Below are 20,950 nucleotides of genomic sequence, written 5' to 3'. Positions count from 1 at the left end.
TTTTTGCAGTTCAACTGAGGAATACGTAGTTCAAATGAGATTAAAGTTGTAATTTCCAGAGCAGCAATGCAGCTTCCCCTTTCAGGATTGTTTAACTAAAAAGTTAAACAAAGTGGGTTAGGCAGTCTCTTGGTCTGGTCCCTTGTGGACAGCAATTCACATTATGCAGCACTGCTTTAATAGTCCTGCTTGGTCTGACATGATTTGTGGTATTTGCTGAGATGAGTTTCTGGATCGAGCAGCATGAAAGGGAATTGCTCCTCACTCTGAGGAAGGGGGTATGTCCAAGTGTGTGCGAAGGTCACTGGCAGGGTGAAGTGGGAAGCCTGGGCTGCTGTTGTTACACTACCTAACAGCTTAGCTTCTGGCAAGGGGATCCCAGAAACATGGGTTCTAACTCTCTCATGTTCAACTGACTCCAGCCAAAACACATGCCAAAAAAGGTGTTTGTGCATGTTGAAGAAGGGGGCAACAGTCTTGGAGCTCATAGGGTCTGGGGGAGTTCTTAGGCAAAGCTTTCCATCCTGAAAAATAATTGCATTGTGCTTTTTCCCCTCCAAAGTTGAGTTTCCTCATAACTGCTTAGAAAAACTGTTTGCAGTTGTGAACTCCTCTTCTAGCAGGGAAAGCTGGAATTATGCATTTAAGGCTACAGAATAGCTAGATGGCCCGCCACTTAATTGTAGGAAAGTGTAATTCATTCCTCACCCTCTCACATTCATTCCAAGCCCAGCTGGCTGCAGGGAGCAAGAGTGTTCCCGTTCCTGTTTTACTCTCTCTCCTGAGCCATTAGGGTGGCCCTGGTAATTAACTTTCAATAAACAGAAAGGAACAACAGGAGGTTCCTCTACCTTCAGGGGTGTAAATATTTCTCAGAAATCAGAGACGGATGGGGAAGAAATCTTAGCAAACTCCTTTCCTCCCACTGTAGTAATTCCACCACATTCCGTCATAAATTCTAAGACGATCCCTTCCCAGAAGGAACCATTAAATAGGTAATGTCCAGGCAGAACAATGTAATACTGAAGCAGTGTGTTAACAAAAACAAATTTAATATTGCAAAGCGATCTGTAAGCCCTGGAGCAAAATAATCTGGGTGAGGCTTTGATACATGATTGCCAATCTTTTTGTATTCCAAGAGTATTTTTCCAGATAGGATATGGATTTATGGTTTGTTAGATTCCCACCAGGAAGTGGTGTTTATATTTTGATCCACCTTAGATCAGTTTAGCACCTTAGATACAGGTGCTTCTTATATTTCCTTGTCATTAACCCTTCCAACTGTGCTGTTTAAACACATCTGTGCACCCTCCATCATATAGTATCTGTGGCCCACGGTCTTTGCATAATGAATTCTTGCTCATCAATGTAAATCAAAAAGACTAAAGTCTATAAATTCAGCTTTAAAAATCTCTTCACACTTAAAAATTCCGTTCTGTTAATTAGGAATCTCAGGTGGTCAAACAGTATGGTTTTTGGTTTTAATGAGTGTTGTGGTGCATGAAAGTACAGACATTTCTTTTAAAAAATACTTTTCCCAAGTTTTTTCCTTGTACTACTGTAATTCTCATGGTGAAACAGCACTTCTCTTTTTTCTCTGAAGGACTGTAGGACCAGAGAGCAAAATCAAAAGATCCCCACAATACCGGCTGACTTCACATTTGTGGTGGAAGAGGCATTGTAAAGATGTGCAAAGCTCTCAGTGGTTCTGAGGTTTCTCTGAACTCACAGAAGCTTCAGTGAACAAGAGAGAATAATCCAAGTTACATTTATTTATCCACAACTTTCTCAAGCAGAATGTACCAATAAATGAAAATGTGCTGTGAGATGGCTTCTTGGGAAAAAATGGTTCTAAGAGTTCAAACAATGTCTAACCCTCTTCCTTGATTAATGTGAATTACAGCCTTGCACTGATGTAGTACCTTTCACCTAAACCTGCAAAATCACTTCAGAGACTCTGGTAACAGCTGAGGTTACCATTATTTAGCAGCACATTGTAACAGTTTGCAGCAGTTGCTTAGAGGGTGTGAATAACCCCATTTCCAATTTAAATTGGAATTTTAATTGGAGGAATTACAGGAGTAATTTTCAAACTGGAACTAGATCCAGGCACCAGGGCTTTATACCTGTCTTCTTAAGAAAATCATAAAGGGCTTTTTTTATGACACAGCCAAGATCTTGGTTTTATGTTTCATCCCCAAATTGATGCCTTGAACAGTGTGCACTCCTACTTTGGAGGATTACTTCTGTGTGGTTCACTGCTTATTCACAATGAAAAAACAACATTGAATTAAAGTTCCTCTCTGCTGCCTCAGGTTAGCATTTTGCATTACATCAGCAGCTGTGGTAGCTGTGAGATCAAGCCCCAAAATTACTGTGAAATCTATCTTCCAGGTTTTGGAGAGTGGATCTGTAATACCCATGTAACACTGAGAATAGTGAACTTGGGGCTTGTGAATTCTTTCAGTCCTCTTTATCCTGACTTGCCAGTAATTTAATTAGTGCTAAACAGTCTGCACACAGACTTGCAGAAATTAAAAGACTGACTGACACAGGATTCTCTTTCAGTGACTTTTCCTCTTGCTTATGTGCTGGATAGAGCTGTGCTGTGTTTGGAAGTTGATCAATAATGATTGCACAATTCTAACCTCATTTAAACTATGATATAAACAGACATGATAGAAACGGATGCTACCAGTTTTTTTCCTACTTAAAAGTGAAGTCAGCTTTTTTTTTTCTGTTTTTTTCCCCCCCCTCCTTTTTCCCCCTTTTTGGTTCCAACAAAATTGTAACCTGGAAGAAAAGCAATTAGACTTTGTGAAATCCCAACTCAGTGTAGTATTTGGCTTTGGTAGTTGTGGAAGCCAAAAATAAACATCTGCTTGGCAACTTCACTAGAAGTTAACTGTAAATGCAGTTTTCGTCTTTTGAGTGAATGTGGCATTCAGTGCTGGTTAACATCTCTTAAGGAGAATGATCCATAGTTGAGGCTGTAAAGCATTTTTTTTTCTTTTTAATTACAGTTATGAACATCCATTGCCTTGGGGAAATCCCCTACCCCAGTTTCTTTCCAGACCTAATTTCTTATGAGCCAAAGCATGAACTTTGCATGAAAGTTTGAAAGTAGTTGGATGGGATATTTGTGAGTTATTAGACATTGGAAAGGAGATGGTCTTCCATCAATCTGTGCATGATATGGAGTTACATTTAGAAGTGTATTAGAGAAAATGTAAGCAGTCCCACTCTTTTCTCCAGGAGGGTGAAGTCTGCACGTGACAGGGACTCTCCCAGGATGCCACACCAGCCTTAGGCTCCAGTTCTGATAGGACACAGCTGCAAGCATCTTTAATAACCTGGTCATGTAAGGTCTTTGTTTTTCAACAAATCTTCTGCAACCTCTGCTCCTACCACAGCAAATTTGTTGTACTGTGGGTTAGGGAGGATTGAAGTGAATGCAGATTTGTGGTAGCATGCTATTGGGACAGTGGGGAGGGGTGAGAAGGAGCAACTTGAGGCATCACTAAGGGAAACACATCATTATTGTTAGGGATGGTGGTTATTTGTAGGATCTTTCTTCTAGGACTGAACAGTGCTATGACTTAGGACTTCAGTAATGTGGTGTAAAAATCTTCTGGGAAGGGAGAAGTTTTTTGGTATATTTCTGACATACATTTCTTTGAGGCAAGGATTCTCAGCATTAAATGAAGAAAGGTCTGCCAGGGAAATTTGTCAGAGAATGCATGGTGTAAATGTGCCAGACTTTTTAGACATAGCTGAGGGTAGTGGGTACCAGACAATGAAGGGATGCAAATTTCCCAGTTAGGCAGTAGTTACTCAAAAAATGTGCTCACAAATCCTGATAACAAGCACCGTATGTGGGGGTGAGGAAAGAAGTGGAGGAAGGGTGTTGTATATTCCTTCTGTCACCCACTTTATATATGTACAGTATAAGTGTGTTCATCTGATACCTTCTACTGTTCATAAAAACTTGATTCCACAAACATCTTTCTCTGTGAATAAAGGGGGAACTAGAGAGAATATGTAATCCCCTTGCTAAGTGTTCGTGAATAGTTAATTTCTCTTCTCCACTTGGCGAATCATTGTTTATGATATGATAGCAGCAACTATATCCAGCAGAACCTGAAAAGGAAAATTAAACCTGAGGTAATCATACCTTCATTCTCCCAGAGACAGCAGCACATTGTCCCTCAGCTTATGCAAATAGAATTTTTATTTAGCATTTATCACACTGACTCAGGACTTCTAGTGCCTTGGCACAAGAGTGAGTTTCTCTACAAGTAGTGACATCAGCTTTGGTTTTTCGAAATATAATCTGTCTGGTACATTGTGAAGAGGGGAATGAAACAGGGAGACGCTGATGTTTGCTGTATGCTGTTACCATGCACAGTGAGGCAGCTGTAAAAAATACCTTCATGTCCCACAAGCACATGGACCTGAGAGGTGCATCGAAGCACGTGCATCATTGCCCTTTATGTGTGCAGCTGCTGGCTGGCAACAACAGTAATGATGTTTTGTTCTTGGTAACATCCAGGACATGAACAAACATGGTGGAACAAAGTAATGAGCAGAAGCTGAGATTTAAATCAGCAAAGGCTCACTTGGGTGCAGATGGCACCGGTTACTGCTTTGAGCAACTCTCCCAATTACTGCACAGTTTGCCAGCATATCAAACAATGGAGTGGGGCTGCTGATAAATAATTAATAAGGATTTTGTTGAATGCTTGTCTCCCAGGCAGTATCACCATGGAGATGATCTGGCTTTTAGGATGTGAAAACTAACAATCTCTGAAACAATGGCATTGTGTCAACCTTACTCTTTCCCTGAAAGGGAGAGCTCTGAGAGATGTGTTAGCAGGTTGCACAACATCAGGCACTAATTTTGCTTACACTCACAGTGGCCTTTTGTCAACTTTTCAGTGACTGCATGAAATGTTTTCTACGACCATGCAGAAGCTTGTTCTTAGAATTACATGTCCTGCATGATGCTTTTTAGTACTGCATCTGGCCCAGGGCTGGAATCTCAAGGTAACTTTTTTTTCAGCAAATGGACACGGCAAAGGTATGATCATGTGGTAGGAGGATTACAAAAAGAAGTCTTTATAAGTGTACCTTTTCAGAACCCTTTGGATGCTTCGTTTTCCCCTTTTCAGAACCCTTTGGATCCTTCTTCCCACCTGGAAGGTCCAGAGGCCAATTAGACAGTTATTCAGCCCACCCCCTGCCTTTCCTTTTTCTCCTTTGTGCAACCTCTGGAAGTGCCATTTCAATGCAACTGCATTATCAGCATTCCCCTCCTTATCATTTGATTGCAGCCACCTCAGGGACCACATAATTTTGTAGCTTTGTTTCTTTTCCTCTTGGGTTGGTGATGTCTGGGCTAAGAGCCATAGGCACAGGCTCCCCTGGAAAAAACATTATATGGTGCCAGACTTTCTTACTTGGCTCTTTGGAGCTGAAGAAAGAACAATGTACCTTTTCTGTCCCCACCCCTGAACATCCTCTGCTCTCCCTTTCTCTTCCTCCCCTGGTTGATCAACCTATTCTTTACCTCCACACCCCATTGGCACTTGGCACATTGCACTTCCCACCTTCGAATCTCAAAGAAAGGAAGCAGAGCTGTGAAACTGGCTGGGCTCACCCACTTCCTATTGCTGGGTAGGGATGAATTCAGTTCACAGCTTTCAGAAAGAAGAGTTTTATGTGTATTTAACCTTCCCCTCCCTCTTCACCCAAAGAAAATGTTTGTAAATAATTTTCTTTAAGCGTCTTTTCTGACATATTGCTCAGTGGCAACAAGCTGGTTTCCCTTTCTCAGGGAACTTCGCTCTCTGTCCTGATGGTGGTTTATTGACTCTCCATAATAGTATTGCTAGAGCCCATTGGAATTTGTTTGAGCATGGATGGTATGTACAAGTGCTGGAACCAGCTTAAAAGTCACAGCCTCCCTCGGTGGAAAAAACCAGTTCATATCTCACTATGGTCCTAAAAATAGCCTTGGTAGATAATAGAGAGTGGAAGATAGTTTTCAATGGGTCTGAATGTACTGCATGCAGAAATTGCTGTGGAAGGGTCAGTGGTTTGTGGCATTTAAGTAGTCAGGCTCAGCTACAGCACTCACCAACTTAAAAATCTGTGACTGCACTGTGGCTAGTTCTATCTTAATTTATATTCACACAACTCAGCTGGAAATGAGGCAAACTTAGGTTCATTAGACTAAAACAAACACATGAACCAACTTCCCAAAATCAATTAAAACAGATTTTCACTTTGATGAAAACACAGCTTTTTTTTTTGCTCAGCTGTAAATGATGATGCCAGCAGAGACTCAGTGGACATGAGACATGGAGATTTGATATGGAAATGGGCACCTATTGCCATGCCCTTTGCCAGATATTTGGACCTGGAGATACTTTTTTGTACACAGTGGTCTTGATCAGGCTCTGTAAAAATAAATTCTACCTGTTTTGCTCTGCTAAGCAGCCAAGAAGCTTGAAAAGGAAGAAGGACATTTCTCTCACAGATACGACTGAATGTGCAGAAATGTTTGCAACTGTCATACTTTTGAAGTATTTATAGTTCAATTCCAGTTATTTGTATGAAACAAAAGCAAAGAAGCATGAAGTGTATTGGAAAATACTTTATAATCTCTCTACACCAGTTCAGGGAGTGAGTATAACTCCTCTTTCCAGCAAATGGAAACCAGTAATTTATTGGAGCCTTGAAGAAAACAATTTATTTCTCTACGATTCCTGCCCAGCACACTCTGCAAGCTGACTCATGGAGGGATGGGAAGCCAAAAGTTCTGCTCCCTCTTTTCTATCTGTTTCTGGAAGGCAGAGCAGCAGTGAAGCTGGGGCTGTGCTTGTGCAGAGCAGTTTGGAGGTGCCTGGTTGTATTAGAGGTTCACACCCCCTGCCTGTACCATGCCTGTACCAGATTTTGGGGAGGGTATTCTCTTTACCTCCTTCTGAGCAGAGACTGGTACCAGAACTGGCGGTGCAGGTGGAGGCAGTTTCATCCCATGTCTGATGGTCTTTCTCTCCCCCTGACTCGTGTGTGGGACCATGCAGCCATCAGAGCCGCAGAAGATACTGGGGATGGTTTTGGTGCACACAGCCAGTAATGATCCCCAGAGGGAAACTTTGCATGGCCTAGTTTTGAGCTGTGACCTTGGTGCTCATGCATGTATTTAACTTAGCATGTGTGAGCTGTCCCACAAAAATCAATGGCCTGCTCACATGTGTGAAGTTAGGCATGTGCTAAAGTGTTTTGCCAGATTGGATACTGTGTCTATAGGGGCTTTGGGTGAACTTGAACCTGTTTTGTTGGGGTGAGAGGCTTTAGATTTCATGATTAGGAATCTGATACGTTACTCTCTCTGAGTGCAAGGTCTTGGAGTTATCTGAAATTCTCATTAAGACAAGAAGCTAGGAAAAATACAAATTCCTCCACTAGTAATGTTACTAAAAATACTATAATTAAATTATCTAAGGCTTAAACCCAGTAAAATATATTGAAAAGTGTGGTAGAGGTATAAGTAGAGTGTTTTGAGAGTACCAAAGGGACTAACAGCACTTTCTCTGCAGATATTGAGCAGGAATATTTGGAGTAGTTAATGTAGCTGATGTAAAAAGCGTGTTGCTTTTTCTGTACTCTTGATTCATAGGCTGTAACCCTTAATAAATTTTGATGTTGCTCACAGTGAAGCCACTGCTTTCAGAGAAGCAAGAAAGCAGGCTACAAAGAAAGAAAGAAAGAAAGAAATGAGCCTTAAGAATGAACAAACAAGTTCTTTCATAAGGTATTTTTCAATTTACCTTATTTCCTTTTATGCTGAAGTTATTCAGGTCCATCATGCAGCAGTCTTGTAAGTGGGGTCTAGAAAAATTTGAGCCGGCTCTGTCTGGTATTAAAAGCATAAGCGCTCTTTGAAAATGTATTTTCTGGAATATATTTCTGAAAGAAATAAATTTCATGAGAGAAGTTATATTATTATATATTTTAGAAGTCCTGGAAGGGAGGCTTGTTTTATAGTCCAATACCATAACATACAGCTAGGGGTCTTGTTTTGCTCAGAGATATGAAAACAATGAAACATGTAATAAATACCTGGAATGTGATTGTGATTTGTAATGTTTCCATGAAATACTGAATAAAACCCAACTGGGCTGCTTTCTTGTTTGTGTTGGTTTTTTTTCACATCAGTAGACTTGAGCACAAGAATTCTTGCTGACGTGGTCTGAGCAGACTGGTGTAGGTGAAAGAATTGACTGGCAGAAATCTGTTTCTTAGAAGGGAAGAGCTGGAATGAATGCTGTCCTGCTCCACTAATCCTGCTCTGGGATGCCACCTCTGACAGTGACAGTCTACTGGCACCAATCACTCACTGTTCGGCCTTTCAGACCAGGTCACCAGCAAGGCTGTGCATGGCTGATAGCCTTTGAAGTGTGGAACCTATCCACTTGGGGATTGTGCAGGCCACCAGGCAGATGGCATGGGGTGAAAAGTATTTTTTGAGATGCCTTTTAACCTTTCACTTTCCTGACACCCTTTTTGAGGAGAAAAATAACAATTGAACATTGGGAAAGGTATCAGAAGTCATCCTTTAATAACAAGATGGTTTGTTGAATAAGGCACTTCTGTGGTGTGTTGTGCAGTTTGGAGGAAGAGGCAGGCAGCAATTTCTGAGATGACACTGCCCTTGTTTCCTTAGCGTCCTTGTTTCCTTTAGGAGTCGTGTCACCTTTCTGTTTTGATTCCCTCACCTTCTGAAAGTGGATAAATTGTGCTGTTTCACCACTTGCTTATCAAGGTTTATCTAATAAATGGCTACAACTTAAGTGCTGTGCAAACAGACAGTGATACTACTTTGTGAGCATGTGAGTAAACCTCTCTTATGTGCGAGTGCTTGTACTGGTAATGTACAAGGGGCACTGCCTCCCACGCAGCGCTCTTGCTGTGTGTCAGGATTGCAGGGGATGGGCTGACCGTGGCCAGGTGGATGCTTAGAGCTGCCCTGGCTCCACTGACACCACTAAAGTAAAGATATTTCACACCTGCTGATTGTCTTTCCTTGTTTCCAAGTGCCGAGTGAGGGAAGTGAAAGTCTTGAATGTTAAAACCCAAGGGATGTGTTCAGCATGTATTCTTTCCTTATATTTGGGATAAGACATTGCAGCCTGGATGTCACTGACAAAATCCCAAGTACTTTAGCTGGGCTGTTGAATTCTACCTCTGCAACTGGGAAGTGATGCTTTCAGGAGAGCTTAAGTACCATCTTTGAAATTTGGGTAAACTTTTAGGAATAGCCTTTATAAATTAAGGTGCCTTAATTTTCAGCATGGCTTGTGAGACTGTAAACTCTCTGGTCCTGTTAAAAAATATGTTTCCAGGCAACACATCTGTTTGCATTAGAATAATGATCCAAATGTATACTTACAAAGTGCTACAACACTTTTCAATCATGTTTGCATTTTTGTATCTAAAAATATGTTTTCTTATATGGAATTATTCTACAGAGGCTAGTGGGTAGATGTGCAAAAGTCCTGTCTGTGAAGCACACAGTCAAGTTATCAGGAGATTGGCATGTCCTCTAGGATGCTGTTATTACTTTACCAGCCGTGAATAGGGAAGAATTTGCTCCCCATTGTATATTTGACAATGAAACCCTTCTTAAATTCTTCTCAGAGCCAAATACAAGGCTGTTTTTTAATAAAAAATGTGTTTTTACCCATGTCTGTATTTATTGCAGGAATGCACATACTGCTCCAAGAGCCACCCACATCCTTCTGTATACAGGGTGTATTTGCATTTGCAATCAGTCCCAGTGCAAACGTGGGAAGGGGAAAAATCCATTGTCATCTTTAGAGTTGGTTGCCTTTTCCATCTCTAGAATTACTTGGAGGCTATCTTGGTCACTCATTCAATTAAGATCTGTTGTATTACCTTTTCTAGAAATATGTGCCATGTAAAGAAGACTACAGCAATATTGTTACTTTAAAAGTCTCTATTCCAAATGTTTGGGTCAAGAGGAAAAAAAGAATTGTTTTGGGTTTAACATGCAAATCGTTTTTGATTTCTTTTTGTTCTACTGTCCCAAAGTAGGGGAGCCCATGAGCAAGAGCTTAATTTTAAGCACGTGCAGCAGTCTTTGGGAATTCAAGGGGATGAGGCATGTGCTTAATGCTTTTTTGAACAATGTTGCTTTTCAGAGTTGAAGGCTTTGTAGGAAACCTGATCCTTTAGAGTGGCTCCTGTTTATGTACATTTCAATTTTATAATATTGTAAGTTTTTCTCTTCTTTCTTCAATATCCTCAATGCTACATCATATAATGAAAACAATACTGGTCATGCCACTTGCAATTACTGAAGTAGGCAGTGATTTTTTTTTCCTAGAGTAACTGAGGAAATAACATAAATCATAGATTTACAAATGTTTTTCCAGAAGAAGTCCACAGTAGTTGGCTGCAAAGAATGACACAAGTTTGGTTTACCCATAAAAGGGTAGTCATCTCAGCAGGTCAGTGATGTTTTTCAAAGACTTATTGTTGATTTTAAGCTAGCTGATAATTTATTCCCTGAACTCTAGCTTAAAAAAACAATGCAGGGTAAATATTGAGTATAATAAAGACCGTGATGCCATTCAGTGTGCACAATGCCCTCACCTTCCCTCTCCCACCAGCTTCTCTGCATTGTTGCTTTCTTCATTTCTCATGAGATTACCTCCACAATTATTTATGGGGGTGTTCAGATAACACACAGGCAACACACATACACATACTCACAAGGACTATTATAATTTGAATTTATATTGCAAGTTCAGCTATCACTTCCTCTGTTCCCACCCTGCCTTTGGAAAGACATCCAGTCACATGATACGCTTGTAAAAAAGCTTGCTGATTGAGGAAGGATGCAGGAAGGATATGGTTTTGCAGTGACTGCATAAGTGTTGTGTAGGACCTGAAGGCTTGGGTTTATATAAGGACAAGTTTAGATGTGAATTTTAAAGATTTATTTATTCTGATTTTTGAATAAGTCACAACTCCTGAACAGTTTGCCTGCTTTAGAGAACCATGGACTAATCTTTGTTAATGGGATTGTTTATGTATTAACATGGATATCAATACATAATTGGCACCCTGAATTCCCTGCCTCTGTTCTATCAGAGATATCAAAGTTTTTTCAAATAAATTGTCTCAAAAGTTTCTTTTTGAAATTGTCAGATGCAATCATGTCTTAGCAAGTGTGCTTCCCATCAAAATCTCTTGAGGAGTTTTGCCATTTACATAAGGAGAGTGCTTAGGCTAGCACAGAAATCTTTCTGAAGGATGCTGTGTTCCCCCTCAGTAAAGTCCTAAGACCTGAAGAGCCCAAAACTTCATGTCACCCATTACATTGTCATGAGAGTGTATTTATTGTTATATAGTGAGGGAGCTGGAGCATGGAGGTTTGTATTTTAAAGGTTTGTTTTGGTCATTCCATGTTCTGCCAACATCTAACATCTGTATTTATTTTTTAACTCTTCTTAGTGGATTAGATGCATCTGTTCAATTCCAAGAATAACGCTTGATTTCCTGCATTTATAGGTTGCAATAAAATCCATTCGTAAGGACAAAATTAAGGATGAACAAGATATGGTTCACATCAGACGGGAGATTGAGATCATGTCATCCCTCAGCCACCCTCATATCATCACCATATATGAAGGTTAGTGAATGTGATTTTCCTCCCTGACTGCTCTGTTACGTTCTTGCAGACCTGATGTTCATGTTTCTTGAGATCGTGCAACCCTTACTCCTTGTGTAGCCCATCCCTTACCAATGAGACTGCCTTGTGCACTGCCTTCCCTCTGAGCTATCAGTGTTTCACAGATGCATAAACCTTTGCTAGGAAGAGCTTCTTCTTGTGTGAGTTCATTGTGTCAGTCGCAGGTGGGAGATGGTTGCATGTATCACCTCATGTCCTTGCTCCCACTGTACAGTTCAGTTTCATTTCACCCTCACTCATGAACCAGCCTGATACCTGTTTCTGTTCCCAGCCCCTAGACCAGTCCTTGTTTGCTTTATTTTCCCTGGACTACACAGGACTGCTCTTATCTGCTGTAGGACTTTGGCCCTCCCTTACCAGTCAGTTCAAGTTGCTAATTCTGTCATTGCAGCTTTTCCCCCTGAATCCCAGCATCCACTTCCTGTCCACCGCTGCACACTTTCCTGTCAGTCTGGTGGCTGGCTTATCATTCCTTTTTCCTTATCCTGTCTTCCTCCTCTACCTCCTTTCTTCCTGGGACACAGCTAGGAAGATTTGCCAGTTTGTTTATGTCCCAGCACTAGCTTGGCAGGTCATGTTATGTGCATGCTAAAAGATGCCAGTCAAAAGGCCTGTTGCTGCAGGGAGGGAGGCTGATGTTGGACGTGGGATGTAGACTCCAGAGGTTCAGAGGGACCTGGGTCAGGCAGTCTTATCCCTGGGGATCACCCTTTTTCCTCTGTGAAGAACAGGAAGCTTGAATGTAGCCCTACACATTTCCAGAGCTGTGAGGTAAATGAAGAAGGTGATGAGATGTGTATGGCAGCTCTGCTCTGAGAGTTGATACGACTGATTAAAACAAGGGCTGTCTTGGCGTACTGTTACACTATCTCATATTGAGTTATTCAAAAGCATGTTTTTGTACTTGAAAAGAGATGAGTATCTGTCATTTTATTGAATAAACTAATAAAAGGATCTGGGAACAGAAAAGGGGAGGGATGCTGTGTCAGCATGTGGGTTGCAAATGGAACAAAAGTTACTTCAAATATGGATGAACTCAGGAAGAAAAAATATTGAGCATGCTGTGGTTCTTTGACCAGTTGCCCTTCCCATACTTACTTAAAATAGTTTTTACTGAGTTAAAATATTTGTAAAAGTGAAAAAGATTACAGCATTTTTAGGAAGCAGACACTAAGTCCTGGGGGAGTAAAACTTCCCTCTCTGGCCCTGCGGAGACAGGAGCAATGCTTCTGCAGCAAAGCCAGTTGAGCTCCATGATGGAGAATTCATCTTGTCTGAGGAGGATGAGCACCCGTATCAGGTTCTGGTGTGTTTTCCAAGCAGTCAGAGTCAGTATTTGGCCTGTAGCAGCCAATGCTGTAACTTAAGATATGGTAGCACTGGGAAGATGTGTGGTTATGCAGCTGAACCCACAGGAGCTGCCCAGAGGGGTGTGACCTCAGGAGCCCTTGAGTGTGTGCTTCTCTTGAAGCTGAAGAGTACTTGTTGTGAAGTTAAGGGACTACTACATCAAGGGCTGAAGTATTTGTATCCTCTCAAAGTTGGACTTCAAACACAGGTTTTCCTCTTGAGTGATGCATAAAGAATGATAATATTGCTATCCCCTGACACAAAATGTTGAAGTCAGTAAATCCTAAGAGGTGGGCTTAATCTCACTAAAATTAAGCAATCCAACAATTCTGCAGTTGGTGTGTGCTACAAGTCTAGTGTCCCTCTCTAGTCAAGAGAATTCAGCATCTTCCTGGGGTGGTTGGCTCTCTCCTGGGAGACCTTTTTTCAGATAAGTGGGATAAATGACATATTGGAGGCTCCTGTTGGAGTCTAGTTGACTAACTTGGATCAGATTGACTTTAAGACTGAAGCCACCCTAGAGATATTTTACTCCTATCTCACAAATTTTTACTGCAGGTTTCTAGACTGGCACTGCACTCTCTGTAGGTGCCAGGTTGCACAGATGTACCATGGACAATGCTGGATATCCCTGTAATAACCTTTGAAAGCTCTTTGTACTGCATTTGCAAACGTGTTTTCCTTAAGTAGGATCTTGTTTAGGTGTCCTTTTGACCTTCCTGTTAATAGCAATTAACCTCTGAATTTGTCTACTTGATGTAAACACAACCTTATCTTTTTTAATTGATACCAAGCAAATTAAGATGTGTGCAAACCAAGCTTTCCAGTTTAGAGGTACTTCTTTGTAACCTAATCATAAGGCATGTACTTTGCCCATTACTGCCAGGGCAGATGCTTAGTTGTGACTAAAGAAATTACATCCTCTCAGCAGGGCTGTAATTCGCGATCTGTTGAGTGTGGTTATGAGGGAAGTGCTCCTTTAAGTGACTTTAAACTCCTTGAAAGGGACTGGATAAATGAAGTCGGCTTTGCTGGCAGTGTTCTGATTTCAGCACATAAATTTTAGTTTATAGAATAATGCCTCTGTCCATTCATCTGTCTGTCTCTCCCCTGCCACTCACCCTTCCTTTGCCCTATTCCTTTTTTTTGCCTGGAAAACTCCAGGATTTTGTAATAAAGCCTTTGAGAGCTAACATATTTTTCCAGGGGTAGCTTGAGTGCAAAATCTGCCTCATCTGGCAATACTTTATAAGAGTTAAACCAGGGAAGGAACATTCTGCGAACATTTAAACACATGTTGGGCCAATCATGAGGGTGAAGTTACACTTGATACATTTAGGAGTGAGCTCTTGAGTCTTTGTAGTGTGAAGTACAGTTGTCTGCATGACTGTTTCTGTGCTGAAAGAGTTGTCCTTGGTCAGCATAACCATACAGAAAAGTCTGCCCTTTTGCAAAATGTACTTAAAGGTTAACAGACTATTAGCTAACATGTCCGTAGAAATGGTTTACTGAAGATCTTCCCTGGAGAATGAATAAACATTAGGATCAAAATTTGGTGCTTGTGGAACATGATCACATTAATGTAAATGAGTAACTGAAGGAAAGTGTGTGCTGAAGTGCTCTGCTGAATTGGGGCCAGGATGCTTATAAGAGTGCTGCACACTTTGCATTAACAAGGCACAAAATACGGATCTCCCAAGTGCTTGAGGTAGGTTGCATGCTTAATCAGGAGACTGGTTCAGCTCTACTTTCAAACCTCAAAGGCCACAGGAGATAATCTGACAGTGTGTAACAGCAGTGGCATAGTATTCCAGGATACTCACTGCACTTGCCAAATACATGTTCAATCTCACGTTTTGTGCCAGACTTCATGCAGCAAAGCATAAACACACTTGGTGTTTCACAGACACATAGGCCTGTCTCCAGTGTGGGAAGCTGTGTCAGTCAAGTCATCATATCATCAGCAAAACCAGCTGCATTGTCAGAAATCTGCCTATGTGGCAGCTGTTAAAGGTGTGTGGACACAAGCCATTGCTGAGGAACTGCATCCCTGCAGCAGTGCTGGCTCAGACAAGTGTCTCCTGCCATCAGCTGTATGTGGACCTCAGGGTGGGACTGCAGCCAGGGGCCAGGGTGGCAAAACAGTCACCTATCTCCGGCTGTGACAGTTGAGAGCAATCCCAGCCCCTGTCCAAGCCTTTGCTATCTCCTGGTTTTCAGACATAATCAAAACAAACTTTGTTGCCTAATGACCCCACCCCTTCTGTGTGCAAAACACCTGGAAAAGCCACAAGTCCCTTTGAGCATCATGTGGATGATTTGGCTTTAATCAAGAATGTTGGAAGTTGGAAAGCTGAAATTATTCTTTTTTTTGGCCAAGAGAAAGTGCTTCAGTAGTGATACTGTTTAACCACATTTCTAATTGATTTCCTCTAATTATGTAGGCTTTTGAGTTTTGACTGCTTTATTATCATTGTTTTCAGTTGATAATATCCAAGAACATCAAGTAATATTTCAAGTGTCTGGAGATATTAATGAAACAAGAATAAACAAACTTAACTCTTTAGTTACCATACCCCAGCTTATGAATTTCCTGCCATTCAGGGTGATCACTTAAACAGACTTCATCGGACATGATATAAACTCAAATGTGTGAGATCACAGGCAGGTCCAGTTTAAATGTCAAACTGCCAGCAGCAATGAAATTTATTTTGATCTTCCCATTTACACAGTCCTAGCATAGTAATGTAAATATTTGCTTCTCTGAAGTTCCTCGACAGTTTAAATAATATTTAAATAAAGGGGAGTTAGTGCTTGTATTCTTTGCCGAAACAAAGACAATTAGTGTAACGTGTTATTGTGGCCAAATTAGTAACTGTCATCTTTCCTTCCTTCTAAAGAGCAAACCATCATAATCTGCATATCCTCAGTCTTGCTCTGTGAGAAACAACTTCACCAAGGATAATAGTTCCCATTCTGATTTTATCTCCTCACTGGGGAGGAGTAAATTATAGCATGCTGTATGATTTAAAAAGATTATTGCAGGATCTTAACAACATTCCTTTAATTTAAAAGGAGATTCAATTTGGCTGAATAAGGCCATAATTTAGAAAAAATAATTTAACACAAGTTTAGCATTAAAACACATACTTTATATCTTGATGTCTTCAATTATAGTTAAGCATATGCATAAATTTATGTGTATGCATATACGTGATTTTCTCATTGGATCTGGGATATTTTCTTGTCTGCTATATGCTCTGTTAAAAACAGTAATAAACTAATACTGCTACTAAAAACCAGCTAAATTAACATTATGCCAGGGGGCTGTAAAACAGTCAAAACCACAAAAGCTGAATCAGGCTGAATTTCCAAGGTAAAAGACAGTTTTCAATACTCGCATAACGTTTTGAAGAATAATTCAAGGCTTATTACACAAGTGAGGTAAGGTACATGAATTTTCTGAATGAAAAGGTTGTTCTAGTCTGCATCTCCAAAATTAAAAACAAACTTACTTGTTCTTTTGATTTGGCTGACCTTTAATAAAAGAGCATTTTGTAGCAGTGGAAAGGTACTTCTGTCTGCGGCTGTTAGGAGAGTAATAAAAATACCACTGAATGGAAAGACACCAGATGGAAGGAATGTCAACATACTGGAACTAATTTAGGAGATTGCTCTGATAGAGAGCAAAGGCATGAGGAGAATTCAAATGGTTCCAGCGCAAAGAGATTGGCTGCCCCTCTTAAACTAACAAACTAAAATCCTTACCCCAGGGTTACATGTAAACCAAATGGAATCAGCCCACAAGGAGATAGTCCAAGAATCCTCCACCCTCAGCACTCACTCTGACTTTAGTATTCTTTGAGCTTGGAGGAAGGACAAAAGCCTCCTGCCTTTTTATTATTTTGGTAGTAAGTCTGTCCAAAGTGAACTGTCCTAATAGAGAGGTATACAGTGTACCATTAAAACTTTCTGACTGATGTTTGCAAAACCGTGCCCATCTGGGCTTTCAACAATTTTATGGTGAAGCACATCTTAGCAGAGAAGAAATATAGTGAGTGTGTTCATTTGGTGTCTTGTCCCATGAGTTTCAGAGGAGGTGACTTTGGTGTAGCTAGAGGGACGAATTTGGCAGTAGGGTTGAAAAGGAGAATGCTGATGAGCAAGAGGTCAACCAGTGCTATTTGGAAAATGGTAGGCTGTAGATAGAAGCTGAGTTCATAATTTCACAGCCTCTAACTATAAATAAGTGGAGAGATTTTATGCAAGAGCTATTACTGTAGTAGAACAGCCTGTGAAAGAGGGACAGATTATTCATGTTACAAAATGTACTTTGTCTCAGATATCTCTTTGATAGTGAAAAATGAAATTCTTTCCCAATTTCACATTTATGTTCTTCAAGGAACTTTGAAGTCAGCAGATGTGGTTTCAATTATGAGCCTGGAGGTATAGACTTTTTCTCTGTCACTTTTAAAAAAGAAACAAACATGTTAAAGTAAGAAATCTTTGACCCACTGTATGTTAAGCACCCTTTGCTGCTTAGGTTCACAAGGCTTTTGGAAACCAAAACCAAGTGGTTTTTACCAGACCAAGCCCAAGCAAACTTGCAGCCCCTGGAAAATGCTGCTTCTCTGCGTTGCTGTGGCCAATGTTCCTCTCCTGGGGATACAATCACATTTTTCCTTACACCATGAGGTTCATGCTGTTCCTGCTCCTGCTTCCTGATGTGCTCTCACTCTGCTGTCCCTGCTTTCTCCCCTGTGGCCATAAAGTGCAGTCATCTCCACAGTCAATCCTTCAGCTGGCAGGCTCTGTCTGCTAAGGAGTAGTAGTGATTTGCAAGCACTACTCTGCAGCAGCACTTGACCACTATGGCTGAGGCAGTGCAGCAGCTCTCCCGCCACATCAAGGTCTTGTTGCAGCTCTCAGAGTAACTCAGAGTGGTGCAAATAAACACAGACGCTCAGAAATAGATGACACGCAGCCTGTAGCAAGCATTTCTCCTGCTGCTGTCCCCTCTAATAGATGAAGCTTGTGCCTAGTATCTAAGCAACCCCACTATCTTGATTCTTAATTGACAGACCATCTCCCCTGCTATCCATGTATGGGTGTTGGTATTGACAGTTCTCTGCTTATCTAATTTGGCTAGCCATTTACAGAGTATTGATGGTTTGAAAGAAGCTAAAGCAGCCCCACCTTACTCATACATGGTCTCCATCCCTTGACCTTGCTCAGGGCTGAGGAGCAGGCTTATATGACATGGCTGTCCCAGAAGCAGCAAGATTTGGGAAGTTCCTGGGGTTCAGCACCCTGCCAAAGCCATGCTTCTCTGCTGGCAGTAGGTGCAGCCAGGGTTCAGGCACACTTCTAGGTGAGGATGAGTTTCAGAATGAATATGCAGTAGGATGGCAGGTAATAAATCATTTGTAGCAAAAACAAAGAGTGAACCGAGCAGTCCCCAAAGCTATATGGAGACAACCCGTCCATCATCAGCCCACAAGTTACAGCCCAGGTGCTAACAGGGCATTATATTTATTACCTCATTATTCTTTGCAGTAAGTCAATCCAGCTTTAATTAATGCCCTCTTCTCTTCCTCCAGCCATTGGCCACGAGGCTTTCTTGAGCATTTGTTTATAAAACTACATGCTGTGCTCAGAAGGGAAATTCAGAAGTGCCTGTGTGAAACCTGCCTGACATCCTAAATACTACTGGGAAAATTCATGGTGTACTTGGCTGATGGTGTGAGACTTGCCAGAATACCACCTTTTCATCTGCCTGATAGTCTTGACCACTAAATTCCTCTTTAAGGCTATGTGTGTGTGTATAGACATAAATCCCACTGCCTTTCAACCTCCTCTTCCTTCAGCTGCAGCTCTCATTTTAGATTTTTCTGTCTGCTGTTCAGTTCCCTCTCTGCAGAAGATAGCTCCATGCCCACTCCTGAGGTTCAGCTGATACTGTGGAGGTGCTCTGATGTGAAATGACACAGTTGTAAAAAAATACCTCCCTATTCACCTCTGCTCCTGGGTGGAGAAACAATTTGCTGTTTAATTCTGTAATTGTCCAGCTATGATGATGGTGAGGAGGCCTCTGTAATGTCACCTAAGTTCGAGGATAGTTTCCCTCTTAAAATTTTCCCTCGTGAAAAAAAGTGTGCTGGTAAACTGAAAACCAAATATGAGTTTCTGGAACAATTCTGTTTCCATTCTAGTATGGTTTTGTGACGAAAATTTGAAATTTGGAACAGGGATTTATGCTTTCCTAAATTCAGCTTGATGGTATTATCTCAGTTTCCTAGAGGGTGTAAGAGAACATTTGAAATGGAAAGTGCCTTTGAATGCACATTCCTCCAAACCAAATGCTTTCCTCCTCATTTCTGTAGAAGTGTTGGAAAATACATCTGGATCAGGCCTTGTATTAATATGGCAAATTTGAGTCCAAAAGAATTACATTTTAGGATTTAAAACTTCAGAACATCAAGGACGATTTGAGAAGACTCTTAGAACTGAGTAATCAAGGCAAAACTTTCATAAAAACACTGCCTGGAAGAATGCTCTATCGTGGCAGGACTGTTGTTGCTGTTACTGTCACCAGGAGCACTGAACACCTGGTGGGGCATCAGCTTTTGGGGGAGTGGGGCAAGAAGAGCCAAGGGCAAATATGCCTCTGAGCTGAGGGTGGTCCTCAGTTGGAACTGCCTGGATATGTATTTCCATGAAAGTACACTGAGATCATCTCTGCCATGTGTCACCTTCACCTACATGTGCGTGATACATGTGTGTGCATGATACAATAACCCTTAAATCATGGAATCAGCTGGGGTTTCGGGTAATTTTGTTGTTGTTGTTGTGTGGTTTATGTGTTTGTTTTAAATCATATCTCTTATATGAGGGCATTTTCAGTGATTTGTCTCAGCTTGCTATTTCTTTTTGCCTTCTTAAAAAAGCCTGTACCTAACAAGCCTTTCCAAGCTTAGAGAAGCGAATGTGCGCATTACTGTTTTATTGGTAGCACATCACAGCACTTCCCTGTATGACATGGGGCATGTTCAGTTTTTCCCAGACAGTATCAGTCTGTCTTTCTTGGAGAGGGTTCTGTATGTATAATCCATCCAGAGACGGCTTTCCCAGTTTCCGAAGTTTATTGCTAATGAGGATGCACATAGGATGTAATCACTGGCAGAGGCCTCTGATTCGGGGTACAGTGAGGCCAGCAGACAAGTAAGCAGCCAATTTTATCTGGCTGTTTGCTCTCTCTTTTATCAGAGCTGTTTGGCTGGGATTCAGGGGTGTTAGAGTGAACTGCAGAGGCTTTGGCTTGTAGATTTGAGTGACAGAGTGTGAGAGGACATGAGACAAGGCCTAAGAGAAGTAAATATCTGTGTGTTAAGAGAGGCAGCTTCACATTTCACTGCAAAAGCTGAAGCTTAATTCTGTTTTTTTTTAATCACCAAAGACGACTGGCTGAGCTTTGATAAAGAGATACAGGAAGGCATCATTACAGTTGAGCTTGTCAAAACTAGCATCTATCTGTAATAGATCCTTTAACCTGATTAATTTGTATTTGCCTTGCTGCCAGTGTGACCAGGGCTGCCACAGATAAAAAGAAAGGAAAAATCACCATGTTTTCATATAGCAGTGGTTACTTATGGCAGGTGCAGGAAGTTTCCTGTGGGTTGCAATGGATTTTCAGTGAAAAAGAGAAGAGCTATTTAGCAGCCAGGAAATTACAGCAATTCCAGACTATTAACAGCCTGCTTTACTAGATTAAATATTAGTTATCTGCCACTCACAGCGAAGTCCTTGACAGCA

General features: G+C 41.1%; 1 protein-coding gene across 1 annotated transcript in view; it reads left to right on the top strand.

Annotated features, from left to right (window-relative positions):
- The window catches only part of NUAK1 (NUAK family kinase 1), a 47,015-nt gene that overhangs the window by 11,574 nt on the left and 14,491 nt on the right, over nucleotides 1-20,950 (top strand). The window contains exon 2 of the mRNA XM_066550389.1: nucleotides 11,608-11,728. Within this exon, the coding sequence (XP_066406486.1) occupies nucleotides 11,608-11,728 (121 nt within the window). The remainder of the gene's footprint in view (nucleotides 1-11,607; nucleotides 11,729-20,950) is intronic.

This window comes from Molothrus aeneus, chromosome 5, assembly GCF_037042795.1.
Source record: "Molothrus aeneus isolate 106 chromosome 5, BPBGC_Maene_1.0, whole genome shotgun sequence".
NCBI classification, from domain to species: Eukaryota; Metazoa; Chordata; class Aves; order Passeriformes; family Icteridae; genus Molothrus; species Molothrus aeneus.
Note: the sequence above shows the minus strand (reverse complement) of the source record. Positions and strands in the feature narration are given on the sequence as shown.